Source organism: Parasteatoda tepidariorum, chromosome 6 (genome assembly GCF_982258835.1).
Source record: "Parasteatoda tepidariorum strain Cologne lab strain chromosome 6, Ptep-v5.0, whole genome shotgun sequence".
In the NCBI taxonomy this organism is placed as follows: domain Eukaryota; kingdom Metazoa; phylum Arthropoda; class Arachnida; order Araneae; family Theridiidae; genus Parasteatoda; species Parasteatoda tepidariorum.
This window is the reverse complement of record NC_141760.1, coordinates 59104009-59126194: the sequence shown is the minus strand read 5'-3', so window position 1 is coordinate 59126194 and position 22186 is coordinate 59104009. Positions and strand designations below refer to the sequence as shown.

Genomic DNA, 22186 nt, shown 5'->3' with positions numbered 1-22186 from the left:
CAGATACTCATCAACCATGAGAGCCCTATGTGGTCGCGCATTGACGTCCATAATGTTGGAGTGGTTTGTTACTCCTCTGAAAACATTAAATTAACAGAATTAAGTTTCGGTCGTGTGTCGGCAACAGATAACGTTCTTTTCAGATAACGTAAGTGACGTCATCCTTGCATATCATTAATTAATCTGTATATAAGGCATGCATTGTTGTAAGCATGTTTCTTGTCTTGCCTCTTCACTATGTCACTTCACCGTGTTGTTTTTTCCGGTGATGTATCAAATTTTTGTTAAGTTGTATTTATAGTTAATATCTTCAGTTGTACGCTGTATCGAGATGGTACTGTATGAAATAAAGAAATGTTTAAATCTTCAAGTTTCTTTATGTGAGTTAACACTTTCACTCACTATTGTGCCTACTCCGCTAACGCATCAACACATAAAAAGGAACTCAGTGGTAACAGTGCCCCTGAAAAGACGCACATAGGGCTTTAGGACCTCCTGCCTGTACCTCTGGGCATTCACGGAACCATTGTCAAACACATGGAGCGATGTGCGGGTATCTTGCATGTGCGAATGAATGTGCGAAAATGCTTTCCATCTCTTAATTTTGTCCACCAGTGTACTTAGTTGCTGTAACTTCCAAAAAACTTACAATTTTGAGAAAATAACTTTAAATCAATATTTTACTCACTATGATAAATTTTATGAAATACAAAGCACAAAAATCATGTTTTTTGAATGGGGGATTTCTTTATTTAATAGTCTGAAAGGTGAGATCGCTAAAGGTTAATGTATGTATTTATTTATTTATGTAAATACTTGTTTATTTTAGCAATAATTTAAAAAAAAAGTTGTCTTTAGATAGTCTGTGGTACGTTCAATGGTAAAACAAATTAAATTATGCATTTATAGAATTATGCAAATTAATTAAAATATGATGAACGAGGAAAAGTGTTTTGGATAGAACCTGACTCCCAGAAAAACGGCTTTCGACTTTTTTAGTTTGGTATCTTTTTGGCACATTAGATGTCTAGAAAAATGTGAGTGTGTAAAATGCGCATTTTAACCGAAATCCTCAAAAACATCGAAAGTTTAAAAAAAATCTTTTTAAGTAGCAAACTGCCCTGCATTTCCCACTGAAATATAAAATAATATTGGCTTCTAAAACTATAAAACGTTTAAAAAAGGTTGTATGTGAAAAATTTTGATATACTAGGAAAGAGTGAAAGAATAAACCGCAATTTTTTTTTTTTTTTTGGGGGGGGGGTAAGGGGTCTTCTATATTAAAAAAACATTAAAAATTTAAAAAGAAATCCTATGTGGTAAAAATTTAAACAGCATTTCAAGTTGGAAAATAATATAATATTTTTTTAAATGAAGCATATTTACAAAGATTATTTACATGTATACAGCAGGTGACATCCGTTTGACATACTAGGAAAATAACAAATAATTGTTAATATTTCACAAAAAAAGGTAGACAATTGTTTGCGACTCATTTTATGGATAATTCTGAATCTAATTTTTAAACGGCTCATAGATATAATAAAAATTATCAAATTTATAAGAAAATTTTAGACTCAAAATGCATCATTAACATACCAAGTCTCTTCATTTATAATTATTTCCTTTCTTCTATATTTCCTTTTTTTTTAATTCTTTAAAATTAGTAACCGATAATTTGCATTTGATCTGTTATCTATAAAAATTATTCTAGCTTTTAAATATCAAAACCAACATATTAAGTTTAGTAGAAACGGTCATCGCTTTCTCTTACCTAAACTGTTAGAAATTTTGGAGCTGGTTGAACCATAACATCCGTCAAACTCGTTGAAACTTAAATATTTCAAACCAGATCATCGTAATTCTTAAACTTAGTTGCATGATACTTAGGTTGAACTTAAACGGAAACATACTTAGAGAGAAAAAAAACCTGGTAAAATTACCGTATTGTATAGTAATAAAAAAAAATTTGAATAAAAAAAAAATTTTGGTAATAAAACCAAAATATACGGTATTTTAATAATTGATTTAGTAATTTTTCCGTTAACATGATAACGGTTTAGCAGAAATTTTAGTTTTCGAAATTATAGTTCTTATAACCGCAAATTTAGTTAATCCCAAAGTGGGATATAAATTTAACCGAATAAATTATTTTTATGCCATGATCAAAAGTATAATGTTAAAATTACCAAATTTTATACCGTAGTATAAAACTATATTTTATAGTTAATTTTATCAAAACCATTGATAAAGCGCTTCAGTAAATTATCGAGCTTTTTGGTGTTCTCATTGGACCAGAAGCACGATACATTTTTCCATCTGGTAGTTTTAACCATACTTTTTTTCTCGATATGATTCAAATTAAAATTTCATTAAAGACTCTGCTAATTTGCACCGAATTATAGCTAAACGTTTAACCGAATTTTCTGAGAGTGTACACATTAACTGACACTACCTTTAAGCATATTAAAATAAAGCTGAACAATAGGAAAAAGCAATACAACATAAATCAAGTTGCTTAGCTTTATTCTATTATAGCGAGAAGTTCATTCCTCTTTCCCTTATATAGGGTAAACTAACCAGTGAAGGAACACTTAAGCTTCGCTTGCCTTTTAAAAAATCCTATTAATTTCAAAATTTTATCCTATTAATTTTAAAATCCCATTAATTTCAAAATTGAATGACAGTGTAAACATATTTGTTACTAATGTAAAAAAATTGTAGAGAACTTTCATAATATTGTTTTAAAGTTTTGGGGGTTCAAATAACAAGTAGTAAGAAGACCAAGTGAAGGAACAGTTCTTACCAGCGAATGAACGCCCAGTAAAGGAACACTTAATTTTGGTTACTCTTTAATGCTCTTTATGAATTTATAAGCCATACAAATATTTAAAAACAAGCCCATTCCTAAAATTATAACATATAAATACTTGGAAAATGTTAACTTTTTTTTGTAATCATGAATTGGAAATTAAAATGTCAACATATTAACACATACTGTTCATTCACTGGGAAATCTATGCCCAATAAAGGAACATGCCTGTTCCCTCACTGATTAGAAGTTTTTTTTCACATTTTTAACATACTTTTGATGCGGAACATCACTAAAGGTACGAGAAAATTAAAGTTTAACTTTTATTTTCATTAACTTAGAAAAAAAACAGTAAAGGAACACTTGTTCCTTCACTGGTTTTTCATCGTTTGGTGATCCAGTGAATAAACACCCCTTTATCTCAGTACTTTACTATGCGATGATTCTTAAAAAAAAAATTTAACGTAATTTCAATAACTATATTTTGCATTTTCTTTTTCACAGTAAGAAAAATAAAACTGTTATATGCAATTAATTCCACTTCAAACATATAAATACAAACACGCACCTTATAATTTTTTCAAAGAAACAAGGTGTTGCAGAGATAATTACAAATTCAAAAATTTTTCCAGAGAAGTCTATTTGACCAGGTAATCCAAAACATTGCTAGATGACTTCCTATTGTTTGGCAGTAAGCTATTGTTACCAATCAATCTAACGAAAAACTTTCAACTTCTTATTTTTAATCAATATATATGAAATGTTCCTTCACTGGTTGGTTTACCCTACTAAAGTGACCAACAGTTTTGCGATACCACTTATTGGACTACAAATTAAATAATTATAATTCATGATGAATGGACACAATTGTAGTATTGTTTCACAAGCAATAAATGTATTTTCTCAATCAAAAACCTTTATTTTTTCTAGATTACGTACATGCCGATGGCATTTGCGATTCCTCCAACAACCTACCTCGTTCATTACCAAATTAGTATTATTTACCAGTACTGGCTCCACTCTGAAGTAAGAAACTTAAATTTTGTTTCTAAATAATTATTATACCTTTTATAAATACTTCTGATTAAAAAATCCTTTTTTTTTCAGATCGTCGATAAATTGCCCGCACCCTTAGAGTATGTACTTAGTACTCCTAGTCACCACAGAGCGCATCATGGTAATATCTTTCTAACTACATTCCTTAAAAATATATCCTGTAAAATACATTCTTCAAAAAAAATCCTTTAAAATACTTCGGTTAAATGTTTAGAATTCAGTAAGAGACCGGGTATTTAAACATCGAAGCAATATGAAGTTTGTTATAAAGCAAAAACTGCTTTGTTCTAAATTACTTACGCACTGTTTAACGTTTCGAAGCATGTTGGACCATAATATCGTTCAAATAAGCTGCAAACTTAACATGTTTGGAAATTGAACCATATTACTGTACTTCTTAAAATTACTATATATGGTTGTCTAGCTATGTATTGTATGCTATGGTTCAGCTTGAATGAAAACACGTTCTATATAGCAACTTATTAAGATTGCACCATATTATGGTTCCATGTAATGATATTGGGATAAAATGTGGAACTGAAAATGTTTACAGCTAATGTTAAAAATTAATTTTTTACTCAATATACTTTACTTTCATCTTCATTTTAATTAAATTGTTTTGTAAGAAACATTGCATTCTACTAAAGATAGATGAAAAAAATTTGGCTTAAAAGAAAGACATAAATAAAGCACAAATAAATGTTTTGAAAAACGTTGGATCTCAATATAAAAAGGTACACATTTTAGTTTTAAAAAAATTATTCAACATAATTTCTTTGTAGTTTACATAAGGGGATTTTTTAAAATGCTATTGTTTTCTCAACGTTCTAAAAAGCGTTAACGACACCAATATAAAATGTTTCGTCACAGTCTAAATAATAGAAGTTCATAGAAAGTTTAGTTTTTTTTTTTATCATTTCAGAAAATAATTCATCCCAATCCTATAGTAATGCTTAGAAAAAGATGAATTCGGTGTAGTGACATCGGGAAATTTATGCCCTAACTCACTGAATTTCGCCATTGCAATGTCAAATGTGTAAGCTGGCGCCTAGATCAACAACGGAATCATTCGTCAATTGCGGCACACATCACGAATAGCATTACGAGTACAATCTATTTACGATGTCATTTCTGAGAGAGTCAGTATCAATACTCATTCTGCTAAATCATTTACAAATCAATTGTTCCTTTGTTTGTTCTGTTTTTCCTCTTTTTTCCCTCTACTACTGTGGTTTTTCTAGTTTTGTGTTGCTCTTTTATTTTACCATTTTTCGTTGTCAACTTTTCCTTTTATATTTCAAATCACTTCTGTTTCATCTCATTCACGTCTCGCAAATCTTGAAAGTGGGCGCCTGTTTTTGAGACATGTCGACTATTATTTCTGAAGCGAATGAAGTTTTTAATCAGGTAATATCTTACCGCTTCAGTTTCGAATAACGTATTATAGCCGCGGGGACCGCGAAAAGCTGTAAACCCGCTTCGCGGGTCGGCTGGTCACCTGCGGTGAATAAACGTATTATAGGGGATAGAGAGTTCGCCTTCCAATGAGGCAAACCGAGTTCGAATCTAGTCGATACGAATGAAGGTTGCACCGACCACAATGCTGACGTGAAATATCCTCAGTGGTTGACAGATTATGGGCTAGAGTCCCCTTGCCGTCAGGCTAACAGTGGCAGGCTCTTATGGTCTTCCTCTCCATGTAACGCAAATGCGGGTTAGCTCCATCTAAAAGTCCTCCACGAAGGCAAATTTCTCCCAATACTTGATCCAGGAGTTCCCTTGTCCTCTGGATTGGGCTCAAAATTACAAAGCTGCGGAGTTGAACATTAGTAGTCGTAAACCCATAAAAGGGGTCGGCTGTTCAACGACGGTTATAAAAACGCATTATAGTGAATATTTAGTGAATTATGAATGGACTACTCACACTGAACCAGCTTGTAAATTTTTAAAAAAATCTTTCAAAGCTTGTAATGAGATAAACCGTAACGTGATACGGGAATTATCACATTATTTTCTTGTTTTTTATATATTTAACTATTACAAATTAGAACCTTTGAGGATCATAATCGATATCTGACATCTAAACATATCTATTCATTCTATTACATTACTTTTGAATCAGTATTATATTATTTACATTTTTTCCAGTTTTATTTGAGTGAGTAATTTTTTTCTATATGAATATGCAGGTTAAGGTTGAAGGTTTTATCAGGGAAACTATTATGTTTTCAATCAACAAGCACTGAAACTAAAGTGGAAATATTTGTTTCTAGGTCGTAATAGACGTTATATAGACAAAAACTTCGGAGGTTTTCTTATAATATGGGACCGCATATTTGGAACGTTTGAGGCTGAAGATCCCGAAGAAAAACCACTCTATGGTTGTACAACCCAGATGAAATCATTCAATCCTTTGATAATTCAGGTACTTTCTAATAAGAATTTTTTGAGGAGTTCATAAGATTCATCCGCAATTTGTATTATAATGAAATTCACTACCCTCCATTTAGCCGCAAATTCTTGATTCAAAAGCAAAACTATTGTTGCATTGATTTGTTTGCATTTTATTACATCATTCATAAACTCCATCCATTATGCTTGAGTAGTTTGGTGCAATATGATGCTAGGCCGAATTTTAAAATTGTTCCGGATGGCAGTTTTGGTGAAAATATCATAAATTACTATGTAGATAGTAAAATGTTTAGAAACATTTCAGAATTATCTGAATTTTCACATACAACCAATACACAAAACTGTGTATTGGTTGTATCTGGATATTCTGAAAAGTTGTTTAGCAAAACTCTAGCAACAATGATAAAGAATAATTTAGTATAAAAAAATCCCCTTTGCAGAATTCGTAGTTGTCGCCTTAATATTCCTGATTTTTGTGCTTAGAACATTCCATTTTCAATGAATGCGAAAGCGGATTTTAAAATATTAACTTCAAAGAATCGAAAAATTTCTGTCTTGTATCCATAATTCTTTTATTTTAGCTAATAATTTTAGTGGAAATTTCAAAATTCGATCTTTCAAACTTAGGAATTGTTCTCTAATGAATGCTGGTTCTACTTGAATCTATATGATTATGATATAGTTGAATCTGCATGGCTCAGTTCTATAACTTTAGCAACTGAATTCAATGTTCCAAACTTTTTGGGAGTTAAGTTATTTTATGGAAGAAACTCACCATTACTAAATTGTAATTAACACAACATCATTGATTATCAATTTTACATTATTAAATTTTAATCGTAAAGAACTCTGGGACCATACGAATATTTATTGTTTTCAGCAAATGAATAAAAAATCTTGCACATGTGAGTTTTGTAGTTTCAGAAATATTGATTGATCTCTTTCATCTGATTTTTTTTTTTAATAGTCCATTCCAATAAATAGTATAGTAATCATATCATAGAATTTTTAAATATTGAAATGAAACTAATCTACTAAATTAATTTCGTAAACCAGCATATTCACGGTGTGTTTTCACTTCGGGAATATTGAAGCCCAGCTTTAAAATTATTTGGCTAAGACAGCCTTAAACTCGAAAAGTTTTGACATACGCTTCTGATGCTTGGACAATCACAAAACTCGGTGGAGTCTGATTTTCTTGCAATTAATGAAAAGAATTGGAGATCAAAGATAAATCGGAAGTCATTATGGAGAAATCTTCAGAGGAAGCCATTGGCCCACATTGGGCTGTCTGACCAACTATGATAATGATGAAACTCGACAAGTTTTAATTAAATGTTGATATGAGGGAATGTTAACTAATTGAAACTGGCTATTTCCTTAATGCAAGAGTATTATAAAAATTTTCTTTACGTTGATCTCAAGCCATTATGAGTACATCAGTAATTAAATCATGCTAAAAATTTATAAAATTTCCTGCAATTTTGAAATTAAAATAGTATATCCTGTTATTTGTTTACTATAAAATTTTTATTCTCTTAAACTTATATGCTCTTTTCAGTTTGTCTTTCATACTTTTTAAAAAGTAGTCTGGCATATGTATACAGTTCCAAAAATGTTTTAATTATTTTTTTTTTTAATATGTCGTTCTAGAGTTTTCCTTTGGTCCTCTACAAGGCCAATCAACTTTCAATTTTTGTCAAATAAAATAGCAGATACAATATGTTCTTAGTTAGATTTACAAAATTCTTACACTTTATTTAAGTTCTATAAAAATCAATTATTATATTTATCTTAAACCTAAATCAAAATTTTGTTTTTAAAAAAATAACGTTTTGAAATCCGTTTATTTATTTTTTTTGATATTTTATCATTTTTCAACATTGAAATTAAAGTCTTCCAAGCAGTCATCATGACAAATAACTAAAATATATTCTCGATGAAGTTAGCTTGATTATATTTTAATTTAAATATATGTATGCAAAAAAAAATAGTATTATAACTATAAGGTCCACTCAAAATCTTAATCGTAAATTTAAAATATGTTTACTTTTATTAGTTAATTATGCAGGGTGGTCCTAAAATACATGACAAAAATGCAAAAGTAGGTAGAGGGGACATAAATAAGCATATTTCGGATAGGAATGTGCGTCCAGTAATGGCACATTAAAGCGCTAGCTTGTGAAGCTGTACGAATCAAAGGAAACTGAAAAGACAAGTAAAGACAAAAGAAAACAAAAATTTATCAACAGTTTACAAGAGGTGCTCGAAAGAGCAGCCACCAACAGCGATACAAGATTCACAGCGACGGAGCATGGATCAGCGTGCATTAGAAAAGACGTCAGGCATGTCGAGCACATCTAAAGAAGCAACAGACAAGCGTTCAACAAGATCTTCTTCAGATGTGACGGGACTCTCGTACACCAAGCTTTTAATATGACCCCAAAAGAAAAAAATCCGAGCAGGTTAAATCAGGAGAACGCGGTGGCCAGGGAACTGGACAGCCCGGTCCTGCAGAAAATGATGAATCCAGCTAGCAAGCTCTTTTATATGCCGCAGTCATCAGCGCTCCCTACTGGCTCAAGACGGTATTACCGCACATACTATCCTATACAAAATATGCTTATTTAGGTCCCCTCTACCTACCTTTCCATTTTTTACCTATATTTCAGGACCACCCTGTAGAGAACACCTATAACAATTATAGAGAACTTCCAATGTGACGCAATGAGAAAAAGTATTAAGGAAGTTTTAAATTTCGAAAAAAATATTGATGATTATCTAAAACAAGGTTGTTTTCTAAACTCAATCGACATAAGGGCTTGAATATCAGTGACTAGCAAGTTTATATACTGCTTAATATCTACTCTAATTAATCACTTCTGGGAAAATAAGTTAACCAGGTTACATCTGGGGCATAGATTAAAATGTTACAGAGTCAAATTGCCTTCTGGTTGAATGTGGGCTACATGGTTTTCGCTTCCATGTGGGGAAAAGGCCTGTCTGGTTTGACTAAAAAAGTTCTCCTAAAAAACGAATTTTCCGTGGTGCTTGACTGAGAAGTTTTCTTGTCTTTTTAGTTAATTTCAATCAATCAAATGTAACGAAAATGTAAGTTTATTACCTTAAATTGATAATGGAGATAGACTGTAATATATATTATAACTGCATGATTTATTTATAAATAATTTAAAACTTTATAATGCAGTTAAAAAATTAAAGTTTATTGTTCTTTTACTTGTAGCACTGCATAAAAAATATATATCATTCAGTTTTATTTAAAGAACACGTTTAGTAAATTATACTTTTTGCTTAGTATTTTTCCAAATATTTAAAATTGAAGAAAACGCTTTTTTATCAATAAGATTTATGCGCCCATAGAGTCTATAGAACACTAATAAAAAAACTGCTTTTCACGTGTATCAACATAACACAATTCGAACAACAACAAAGAAGATTCTTAAATGCCAAATGAAAATTTCATCATAGTATCTTTGAATTATATAACCGAACTATTGGCGGTAATTTTCAAAATCAGGTCACGTGTGCTAGGCTTTCTCAAAATTTCAGGTAATTCCAAGGCGTGAAACCCGATTGCTCCCTCTCTTGACATACTTCTTAGTTCTTCTGGGCATCCAGCAGTGGTGAGGCCCGATAAAGTATATTTCTTCTCAAGAATAATTTCAATTACTTTCATTTCAATTCAATATTTAATCTAACATTACAATCCTCATTTTATTACATTTTAAAATCAAAAGTTTTATATTAAATTAAAACTTATTGTCTTGCAAATTTTGAAATAAATTCTAAATGTAAACATAATGAAAAAATTAGGAAGTAAGAGAGTTGTCTACATCTAAAAAATTCTGTTTTAAATCAAGGTTAAAAGTACCGGCACCCTGTGTGCCGGTACTTTTGACCGTATAGATTCCACTTTTACTAGAACTTGTTACGGAACATAAAATCTGATAAGCTGTAATTTTTATAGTAATTATTACAATAAAATCACTGAATCACTCTAATTAAATAAATATTATTGTAAAAATTATGCTATAATATTTCACGGGGAAAATGGATTTAACAGATGATGAGCTCAAAGTGACAATATTTTATACCGTAATTTGATTCAGAATTTCTTACAGTATATTATTAAAAATTTCTTTTTTTTTATTTTTTTTTATTTGTGAATATTTAGTCATCTTATGAATAAATTATATTAAATTAGCTTACGTATATTGTATTATTTTCATTTAAAATTAAGCAATCTCCAAATTAACCCGTCGAAACTAAAAAAAAATAAACATTTATTTCCAGAAAAAGAATTTCTAATTAGTAAATGCAAAATAATTTAAGTTTATGTCACTCATTTAACATTTATTTTGCACATTTATTGAAGTTGATTGGGTTATAATGTTTTATATCTTTTTTTTAGAATAGTGGAGAAAATTAAAAATCGACATATACCAGCATTCCTAATCGGAATATATTAAACCTATACGATATTTTGAACTTATAATCTGACATTAATACAAAACAATAAATTGCCTACTGCAACCAAAAATTGATAATTTATATATTTTTATGCATTATTAATATATTATTAAAAATAATAATAGAATATATCCACACTGATTATCTAGCGGTATTTAATTATATATCTGATATAAAAATATATATAAAATTTAACTGCAATGATAAATAAGATTATAAGATTACATGTTTTTAATAAAGTATACACTTACAACCTTATTTTATTCCAGATTTTTGTCTGGTATAATTTTTTAATTATATAATATTTAACGTGCTTTTAATGTTTCCCTAGTCGAATTTCAGGAATTTCGTCAATATTTTGAATACGACAACTACAAGTCTATAATAAAAGAATTTTTATCAATTTTATATTCTAGGTTCTTTTGACTAAAGCAAAAGTTCATCTAGTGTTGTCATGTTTTTCATAGGTAGTGCCTAAAGTACTTCACTGACCATCCACACTTTAAATAAATAATAAATAGATAAATAAATAAATAAATCCCTTTTTCTTATCAACAAATAACCAACAAAAGTACTCATTTATTTTATTTTATGACTGGCGTTGAAGAGCTGACTCATTTTTGGATTTATAATTATCAAAGTTTACCTCCGTGAACTTGAACCCAACTCCAAGTTCAAGAATTGGGACTAACTAGCCTTCACGGAGGACTTAATGATGAAAGTACCCTGCATTGCGTTACATTAAGAAGAAAAACACGTAAGCCTCCAACGGTTATCACATCGGCAACAGGAATCACTTAGAATATTTTGAGTCAAGACTGCAAGTATAAGTATTTTGAGTCAAGAAAGTATAAGTATTTGTATCGATCAACAGTAGCTGGATTTCAAAAGTTAATCACTCAGACAAATATCACCCAAAGAAAACACTTTCGTTCTCTTCCTTTTTGGAAAGTTCAATTTTTTAAACGAAAAAGGATACTTGCTACCTAATTCTAGTTTTCAGCTTTTACAAGCTTATAAGCTGTACAAATTTTAGAGCATTTACAAGCTTTACAAGTTTAAGAACTTTTATAAGCTTTACAAGCCAGCCCATAGAAAATACACTTTATAGATGCGGTTGATTTTCATTCAATTGACTTCATGATTGTATTATTTTTCCGAAGGAAGGCAGAATATCTTTATATAAGAATCTTTATATAAGGTAAGTCAGGATGTCAGGATAAAATTAATATATGGGGAATATGCGCACGCCTCCACCACACCACCGTGTTCTACATATATATATATACACTGGTTATCATAAATTAAGGAAAATTCACAAAAATCGCGATAACTCAAGAAATTACACATGGAATTTTATGAAACTTACCCACAATATACAACACATAGTAAGGTATTAAACAACATAAAAAGAAATTATCAGACATTAATAGTAGTATAGAAATTAGCACATGTATAAAATAAACAAATTGGAAGTATCGGTTTGCAATAGAAAAAGTACCTTTAATATGGAATATGATTGCCTCTAGAAGCAATACAGCACAAACAGCGATGTGTGATGCTTTCAATTATGCGGTCTATCAGTTCAATAGGAAGTGAGAGCCATTGCTCTTGTAAAGCAGTTGCAAGCGTGGCAAGGGTCTGAGGGGGCGGATTGATGGCAGATACACGCCTCCCTAGAGCATCCCAAACGTGCTCGATAGGATTCAAGTCCGGGGATCGAGCTGGCCACTCCATGCGAGTAATTGTTTCCTGTTGAAGATAATCATCAACAATGCGAGCTCTGTGTGGTCTTGCATTATCGTCCTGTAACAGGAAGCAATCACCAATTGCCCCGGCATATGGGCGCACATAAGCATCAAGGATGTTGTCTCGATAAACCTGAGCATTCACGGTTCCCCTTGGAAAGACATGGAGGTATGTGCGCCCTCCTAAGGATATGCCTCCCCAAACACAGACACTGCCTCTTCCGTATGCATCTCTTTCACGGATGTTTGATGGATGATAACGGGTCCCAGGTTCTCTCCATATCAAATAACGTCTACTGTCACTTTCTAGACTAAACCTGGACTCATCCGTAAAGAGAACAGGCCTCCATTGATCTGACGTCCAGTGGACATGTTGTCGGGCCCACTGCAAACGGTCTCTCCTATGGCGTGATGTGAGCGGCACGCAAATGGCTGGTCGTCTCGCATACAGACCACCTTCGTGGAGCCTTCTGCGCACAGTTGACGTTGACACCAACCTTCCGGTGGCTGCAGCAAGAGAGGATCTAAGATGTGTCGGAGTAGCGGTTCTATTCCTGCGTGCACTTAATGTCAAATATCGGTCATCGGCACTGGTCGTAACAGTTGGCCGTCCTTGACTGAACCTCCTAGATGCCGAATCTGTGGTTTGAAATTGCCTCCAAAGTCTATGAACCACAGATGGACTCACATTTAGCCATCTGGCCACTTCTGATTGACTCTGCCCTGCCTCTAGTCTCCCGATGGCTCTCCATCGTAGTTCTTCAGGCAAATGATGCCTAGAGGTCATTATTACGAATTGGCTATCTCAGATTTTCAATGTCGCAATCACAGTAAAATTTGTGTGCTTACTCTCAAACTTGGACTTTTATGCTCCAGGCAGATGACGTAAGCCGAGTGCAGCGCCACTAATTTGCATATTGCAATTTTACTCAGCTACTCTTAGTGGACAACATATGCAAATTTTGCACGGTTTGGCTTACTTTTGAAAGAGTTATCGCTATTTTTGTGATTTTTCCTTAATTTATGATAACCAGTGTATATAGATATATATATATATATATATATATATATATATATATATATATATATATATATATATATATATATATATATATATATATATATATATATATATATATATATATATATATATATATATATATATATATATATATATATATATATATATATATATATATATATATATATATATATATATATATATATATATATATATTATACGATACGCAACTAATGGCTTCAATGGTACGGGAGGAACAGCACGCAATAGTGCATAAGGATGAGTTTTCTATCTCATCTCACGATAGAGGTGGAAATAATTTTAATTATTTTACTGTCTACTACACTAAACCTAAAACTCCCCGAATTCATACTTATGGTGGTTTTTGTAATTTAATGGCTGCCGGAAAGATTTTAAAATATTAATGAAATCAAATACATAGAGAATTTCGACAATATCGCTGATATCTTTCGCAAACAATTGAAACTGAAATCAAAGTACTTACGTGTGGTCTAAGACGCGGGCAACAGCTAGTTTTGCTAGATTTAAAAAAGAACTGTTAAATATATCCATCTTCCCTCCTAATCTCCTTATTTCAGAGATAAAATTTAATTTAATTTATTTATAATATTTTTCCTTTCAGACCAGACATTTCATACATATATGGAAAAAATTCAATGAGTACGAGAAATGGAGTGATAAGCTGTCTGTGATATTCAAAGGCCCAGGATGGTCACCGGGTAAACCATGGGTCGGAAATGTTGAAGACATTCCTCACGTAAGTTTTTAACTGCATTAACTTATTATTCTTATACATACAATTCAAAAATTTAATTTCATATTTAAAGGGCAGAGTCTGTCAGTTGTCCACGAAAATTGCGAGAATACCAAACAGATAAATAAATGTATAATATTTTTACGTTATTGTTAAAAACCTATAAGGCTGCTACTTAAAAAAATAGTGCGTTGAGTCCCTCCGCGCGAAAGAAGTTAAACTTCACAACCTGCGACGTTAATTGTAGAAGAATCAGCAGTCGTAGAAGGATCACTAGTTCTATTCAGCGACTCTTTTTCCTGCTCCGCTCGCTTCCGTGCTCTGTAATCATGGTAATATTGTGCATTTTTTCCTCGTGGACCTCTTGAACCAGTGGAAGTGCTTGTGGTAGCCTCATCGCCTCGCCCTGGAAAATGTATTTGTATTAATAATGTATGTGAATGCGTCATAATGTAATTTCAGAAGAGAAAACCTAACAACCAATTGATATTCACAAGAGACGTACCTTGACGTAAAATACTACCCTACTAAACACTACCTACTAAATACTAAAAATACTATCCACTAAATTTGAAAATAAAAAATACTACCCTATTAAATTATATGTGTATCAAAACAAACTAAAAAAATATTTATAGAAAAACAATACTTTTATGACTTTTATTATTTTTATGCTAGTGAGAACCAAAACAATATGGAAATGAATGAGGGAAAACTGGATCCTACCACGTGATTTCCCGGCCAATAAAAATGTAGCGTTAAACGTTTAACGCAACCTTGTTGGAAGTCGCATAAGAAGTATAACTTCAAAAATCATTTTAATAATTTTTATATTGTCCCTATTTTCTCTGCAAACATAAATAAAGCAATTGTAGTTATTCCGCAACGGTACGTTGAGGATTAAAATGCAAAAGTTTAAATTATTTAATAAACAGAGAATAATTGATAGAATGTCAAAAAAAATTTATTAAAAAAACATAGTCTGCAATCTACATGCTCCTATGACGCATTCTTAAGTCTACAATAATTCAAAGTTACAAAAATCTGCTTATCGGATTTTTCCTTGCAGATTAAGTTAAATCATTACGTCATACAGTTGCCAGGCCTTTATTTTTAAGCGAAACTTTTTATGTGTAATTTTGTGAGGTTTTGCTGCACGAAAGTGACACTTCTTTCCTTTCGGCTGATCGTCTATAGATAGCAGTCCTTTTATTTTTGCTTCTTTAAACTAAATGAAGTGCATAAAAAATAATTATTTCATGCCATACATTTTTCTTGAATTTATAGTTCATTTCAAAACGTTAACGCTTTTGCTGATTAAAATAATGCTTAGAAACCAATGTAATAGTTTGAAAATATGTTTGCCTTTTCTCGTTGCTTGAGAAAAAAATGTTTGTTAAATGTAATTAAATCTTTATTCGACTGAATGCATAGATTCTTGCAAAAACTATATAAACTTGAGACTGTAATGGATTGCAGAAAAATGTGCAAGGAGTACTATGAAAAAATTAACATTCGGTAATTATCTTGAGAATTATTAAATGTTAAACTTGGAGGGGGGAAATACCATGCTTGGTCGTTCTGTAGCCCGCAGAATTGCAACTGCTGAAATGCAACTGCAAGTTAAAATTTGACATGCTGAAAGAGTCATTTAATTGGTGAACTTATTTGTTATAACGCGAATTTTGTCTTGAAATTCCCATTTGTTCGAAAGTTATTGCAAATTTAAGTACTTTTTCGTTAATTGTCTCTTTTTTAAAAAAATTATTGTTTCTATATTTTTGTAGAAAATCTCTTTTCCCTCACGAGATTTTATTCTTCTTTATTTTATTACCTCATGATCGAATGGATGTCAATCAAAAGTAGCATAAAAAGAAGAGGAATTGCATATTGCCAGATATAAATCTTAACATATGTATTAAATTTTTTAAAAATAAAAAAATAATTAAGAGCGATAAAAAAAGTTTTGCCAACGAATAAAACTACTTCTGATTTATTTATCCGTATTGAGTCATACAATCTGTATTTTTAGTTTAACTTTTTTTTCAAGTGTAAATTATTATTTTTCAAAACCTGATAATCGTTCGTTATTTTACAATTAGCATGTGGAGTTGATGCGTGGAGTGCTGTTTTTGGGTGTAAAAATTAACATTACTCTTTTTTTTCTGAGCCAACGCACGAACGAAAATTGCACAAGAAGTTCAGTGAAGTTTAAAAATATTCATATTTGAAAATTAGTTCGAGAACTATTCAATTCTATGTATAAACATCGTAATTTATTCAGCGAATAATTTATTCTCTAACATCTTCAATATTCATTATTCTCTCAGCCTTAAATTCTGTGTATAAATTATTATAAAGACCAACTTCTAGGATTTTGTTTCTCGAGCAATTTGATATAATTCTAATATATTTGGTATAAATGGGAATGTAATATTTTGAAGAAAAAGTTAATTGATTGAAAATAATTTTGTTGCTTCTTTTCGAACATTTCTAACTAATATTCTAAATGCCATTGTTAAATAAGATTATAATAATATTTTTCATTATTTTTACAGCCTGCTCCTCATTTCGACAAGTATGACCCACAAATGCCGTTGCTGTATAAATTATACACAATGCTCCACTTCGCTTTCCTCCTCACATCCTACATGATGATGGCTCTCAATATGTCGGTAAGAGAGCTTTTCAAAAATTACTGGGTGTTCCGTAATGACCACGCTTATTACATATTTTTAAAATCCTATTATCAAAAATGAAGTCAGTAAAGTATGCACAGTGGGGTCACTAACTAATGTTCAAACGAGGAAGTAAATTGTACGAATTCCTATTGAGAAGAGTAGTTATAAAGACACAAAATTCCTGTTTAATTGCTAAAGGAAACATTAAAGAGATTTTAGGCAATTCTTAGAAACACCAAATTACATTAAGCAATCAAACTATTCATCAGGATAATTTCCCCCCTACTTCCTCACAAATGATTCGACAAATTGCGGTAAGGTTACTGTCTCTTCCCCTCTCAAATACTGACTTGCGACCCTATTTCAGATGACTTTATTTCTGATAAGGATGCAAAAAATACAATATTTTAAGGGCGATGATTACGAAGCACCTTCTCTATGTTTCTTTAAAAAAAAATAATTAATATAATAACATAAAGGTATTTATATATATAAATAATGTCTACATAATCACTATTTATATATATATATATATATATATATATATATATATATATATATATATATATATATATATATATATATATATATATATATATATATATATATATATATATATATATATATATATATATTATATATATATATATATTTATACCCAAGTCAAAATATATATATATATATATATATATATATATATATATATATATATATATATATATATATATATATATATATATATATATATATATATATATATATATTATATATATATATATATTTATACCCAAGTCAAAATATATATATATATATATATATATATATATATATATATATATATATATATATATATATAATATATATATATATATTTATACCCAAGTCAAAATATATATATATATATATATATATATATATATATATATATATATATATATATATATATATATATATATATATATATATATATATTATATATATATATATATTTATACCCAAGTCAAAATTTTTGATTGTCTTCCGCTGATGGACCAACATAATCTTTGATGGTAACCAACATAAGTGACCATCACCCCAAGGTAGGAATTCGGACAAATTTATGATGGTCCAACATAAGATTAGCAACTTGTTTTGATGGTTTGCTCATGCTGGACCATCAAAAATTTCCATCATATTTTCTCAGAAATGTTGGAACCAACATGAAATACCATCATCCCATATAGGAATTGGGACACATTTATGATGGTTCAACATAAGAAAAGCAACTTGTTTTGATGGTTTGTTCATGTTGGACCATTATAAATATCCATCATATTACGTCTCCAGCACCTTCTCTGTGTTTCTTAAAAAAATAATAATTAATATAATAATATAAAGGTATTTATAAATAATGTCTACATAATCACTATTTATGTGTATATATATATATATATATATATATATATATATATATATATATATATATATATATATATATATATATATATATATATATATATATATATATATATATATATATATATATATATATATATATATATATATATATATATACTTTGAAAATTAAAGAACAATCTTAATAGTGTATGTAGAATTTATGCTATCATTACACAAGTCATAACTCATTAAAAACATATGTGTTTATGAATTTAACAATCATATCAAATTAGCTCTATTTAACAATTGTCCAAACATATTTCAGATAATATCGAAAGTGGCAATAAGTGCAATAGCAACCTTCATATGTATTGGCTGCATTTCGTTAGGATTCATGCTTGATAACAGGTAATTATTTTAAAAATATCGCATCATTAAAGTTATCCGTTATCGTTTTATTAGAGTAACCTCTATTCACGCAAGCATAAAGTGAGATTGAAAAAGAAGAATTTTCATTTCCACTAATTCATTTATTTCTCTTACTTTTTAGCTTACTAAGTTAAAGATATAATGCAAGAAAAACAAATCAAATTTATATTCTATGGCTGTATGTTACTCTGGAATATTGTCCATACTTTACTCCCTTATAAAAATGCCGAAATTATAACAAATACTTAAGATCTAATAACTTTTCTTGACCAAAAATTAAATTTTACCTCTTAAAAAACTTGTCCTTTTCTTCTTTTGTTTCTTCCTACTGACAAAATATGTTTAATTTCGGCATTTTTTTATAACCGAAAGAAAGAAGGAAATTTCTAAATGTTTGAACTTTCCGCCTGCATTTAAAGAATTTCTTTTTTACTTAGAAGTACTTCAAGAAGAGTCTCTCCCAAACTGAGTTTATTTTTTTTACATTTAGGTTAGCTTGAAGTTAGAAATTAAAATGGAAGAACAGTTTTTGATTTCTCTTTAGTTTGGGAAATAGAATTATTTTTAAGTTTAAACGTTTACGTAGAATAGGCGATTGAAAAAATCAAAAAATTAGTTGCCAAACGAAAAATAAATATAATTATAGTAAAGTAATTTTCATAATGTTAAAAAAATATTCAACGTATAACGGGGAGTTTTTCATAAATTAGAATAGCAATTTGATTATATATTTATACATTAAAAAGTATTAAAAGCACAGTTTTTTTTTAAATCAAAATTTATATTTAAATAGAAAACTAAAAAACAATTGGAAAATTATCGTTTGAAATTGTTGCTAAAATTTTTCTTTGTTCTACTTCATAATCTAAGCATTTCTTTTTCATTATTATTATTATTTTAACAAGTGTGCGAAAAAAAACTTTTTTTTTTATTTAAAAAGAACAGAATTGCTTTGTGACAATACTTTGTAATGAATTTTACAAATTTGGTAGATAATTTTATCATAATTTTTTCCGTCTAAGCAATCATCAGAAATCGCTTGCTATGAATATGTCTATTATTCTCAATTTTAAATATAATATTATGTTGCGCAAAATGTGGTAATTATTTTTTAACGTAAATTCTGTAGATGAATTCTGTAGATGTAGAATGAATTCAATTAAAGCTACCTTTTTCAAAATGATTGCTGAAAAATCAAATTTCACGTCATATTTCAATATGACGTGAAATTTGATGAAAGTCGAAAGTTTTAATCAATCTATAACTTTCTAACTCCTTCAGAATCAATAAAACTTTTTCCACCAATTTTTTTCTTTTCATTTCACGCTTACTGTACCTTATTATAAGAACCCTCAAAGTTATAAAAAAAATCATCGTAAATTACAGAAGACCATTATCATTAATTTTAATTCCAAATATTAATCAAAATTACTAGCATGGAAGTTGTGATTAATAACCGTATAATACTATGCTGCTATGAACTACTTAATAGATTTAAATTAAAAACATTCTATAAAAATGTAATATTCAATATTTCTCGTCTTAGAGTTAGAATTTTTTTTCTTTTATTTTTTAGCCAATATGGACCACCACTTGAATTTGGGAGATGCATTCTTTATTTCTTGTTTGACAGAATAGTGTTCCCGGAAATCAAGAAATTCGGAATAGCTGTCATGCTAGTAGTATATGCAAACAGAATATTCATGACAGCCTCTATCTCTATGTGGATCAGTTTACATTTAGCTGAAAATTTGAGAAAAATCTACAAGGAAAAACAATTATGAAAACTGAACTGAAATATTCAGCTTTATTTCTAAATGACAGTTGAAATTTCTGAAAGACCAAAGTGGTACACAAATGCGTTTGATGTCTATAACTCATTAAAATAATGATTGGAAACAAAGCTTTTGTGCATAAAATATAAAATTCAATCGTCGACATGCATTGTTTCAAATATAAAAATTTTAAATGATCAATTTAACCAAAAATTTAGAAATATAAAAAAGTTGGACTTTAAAATTTTAGATGCATATTAATTATAAAAATTAATTTTCATAATTTTAAATTCTGCTAATCTTATTAAAATATGACTGTTCTCTATAACTAGCATTTAAATTTTAGGCGAAGGAAAATTGTTTAATTTTTTAACACCTGAAAAGTTTCATAGAAGAATACAATCAATGATATTTTAATCAATTTTAGAACCTCGACCTTAGAAACATCAGGAATCTAATCACAAAAGACTTTTTTTTCAATGAAAACCATCTAGTTAATATGTTTGGAGAAATAAAGTATTGCTTTATACTTGCAACTTGGCTCTAGCTATGTTCTTAAACACAAAAATCTGAGTATTTTCAATAATTCACATAACATGTTCTTCTGCTAAAACTATTTAATTCTGATAAAATAACGAAACAAAAAGCAATGTAAGAAGAACGGATAAAAAATAGTTGGACGATCTGTTTCAGCTGTTTCGTAGCTATGTGCTTTCGTTGATACCATAAGTGCCAAAGCATTAATACTAAAAAAATGATTTTTTATGTAGCATTAAAGCAGCTATATGTTCCAACTATAGTTTATTTGTGCTTTATACTTCGCTTTCTTTTTTTACACATTTCGTAATACAAAGAGTGAGGTAATTTTAAACTCTTCTTTTACGACAAAACCCTATCGTTTCAGGTAGTTAAATTTATTCTTTTAATTTTTTATTTCCTCTACTCTTTCAAAATATCGAGTATAAATAAACGTATTGTATAAATCTATATTGGCTAAAGACTTTATTTTATAAATTTACTCATTTTATTTTAATTGATGGCAATAAGTCTTTTGTGGTTAAAAATTAAAAAAGTCTTCAATTTTAATTAAAATAAAATAGTTAAGTTTCTTATGCAATAAAACATGTTTTTCAACCATTCTTATGAAACGCATATTTTACCTCTAAAGCTCGAAAACAGTTCATTTTACCAATCTGATCTGCAGATTAGCTAGGATGATCCATCAAAGATCGGAGTCAAGAACTTTCCACTATTTACCTAAGTATTATATTGACTTGATTTTTTAGATTGCTGAAAACGACAGTAATGTGATAATATTTTAAACCCTTTGATCCTTTGTATTATAATTTTTAAAAATATTCATAATTTAATCTATCAACTAGTGTTGATTGTTTGATTGGTGTAATTCTACTTTTTAGATTACTAAAAACAAATAAATAACTTTATGTTCATAAATGCACAGATAAATGTTGCTGTTGTCCTAGCAAAGATCTTATTTAAACTTTAATGAGTGCCTGGAAGGTAATGGGTAGATTACCTTGATAATTTAAGAAATGAAAAAGCATTTTTGCACTTTAACGGATCATCCTAGTTATTCTGCACACAAGAT

The 22186-nt window shown here is 29.6% G+C and overlaps 1 protein-coding gene across 1 annotated transcript in view; it reads left to right on the top strand.

The window, feature by feature from the left end:
- The window catches only part of LOC107443251 (alkylglycerol monooxygenase), a 51214-nt gene extending 29427 nt beyond the window's left edge, over positions 1-21787 (top strand). The window contains exons 5-11 of the mRNA XM_087165912.1: positions 3743-3838; positions 3920-3989; positions 6142-6293; positions 14184-14318; positions 16874-16990; positions 18699-18781; positions 20379-21787. Coding sequence (XP_087022038.1) covers positions 3743-3838; positions 3920-3989; positions 6142-6293; positions 14184-14318; positions 16874-16990; positions 18699-18781; positions 20379-20586 — 861 coding nt within the window. The 3' untranslated portion in view covers positions 20587-21787. The remainder of the gene's footprint in view (positions 1-3742; positions 3839-3919; positions 3990-6141; positions 6294-14183; positions 14319-16873; positions 16991-18698; positions 18782-20378) is intronic.
- Positions 21788-22186: the final 399 nt, after the last annotated feature.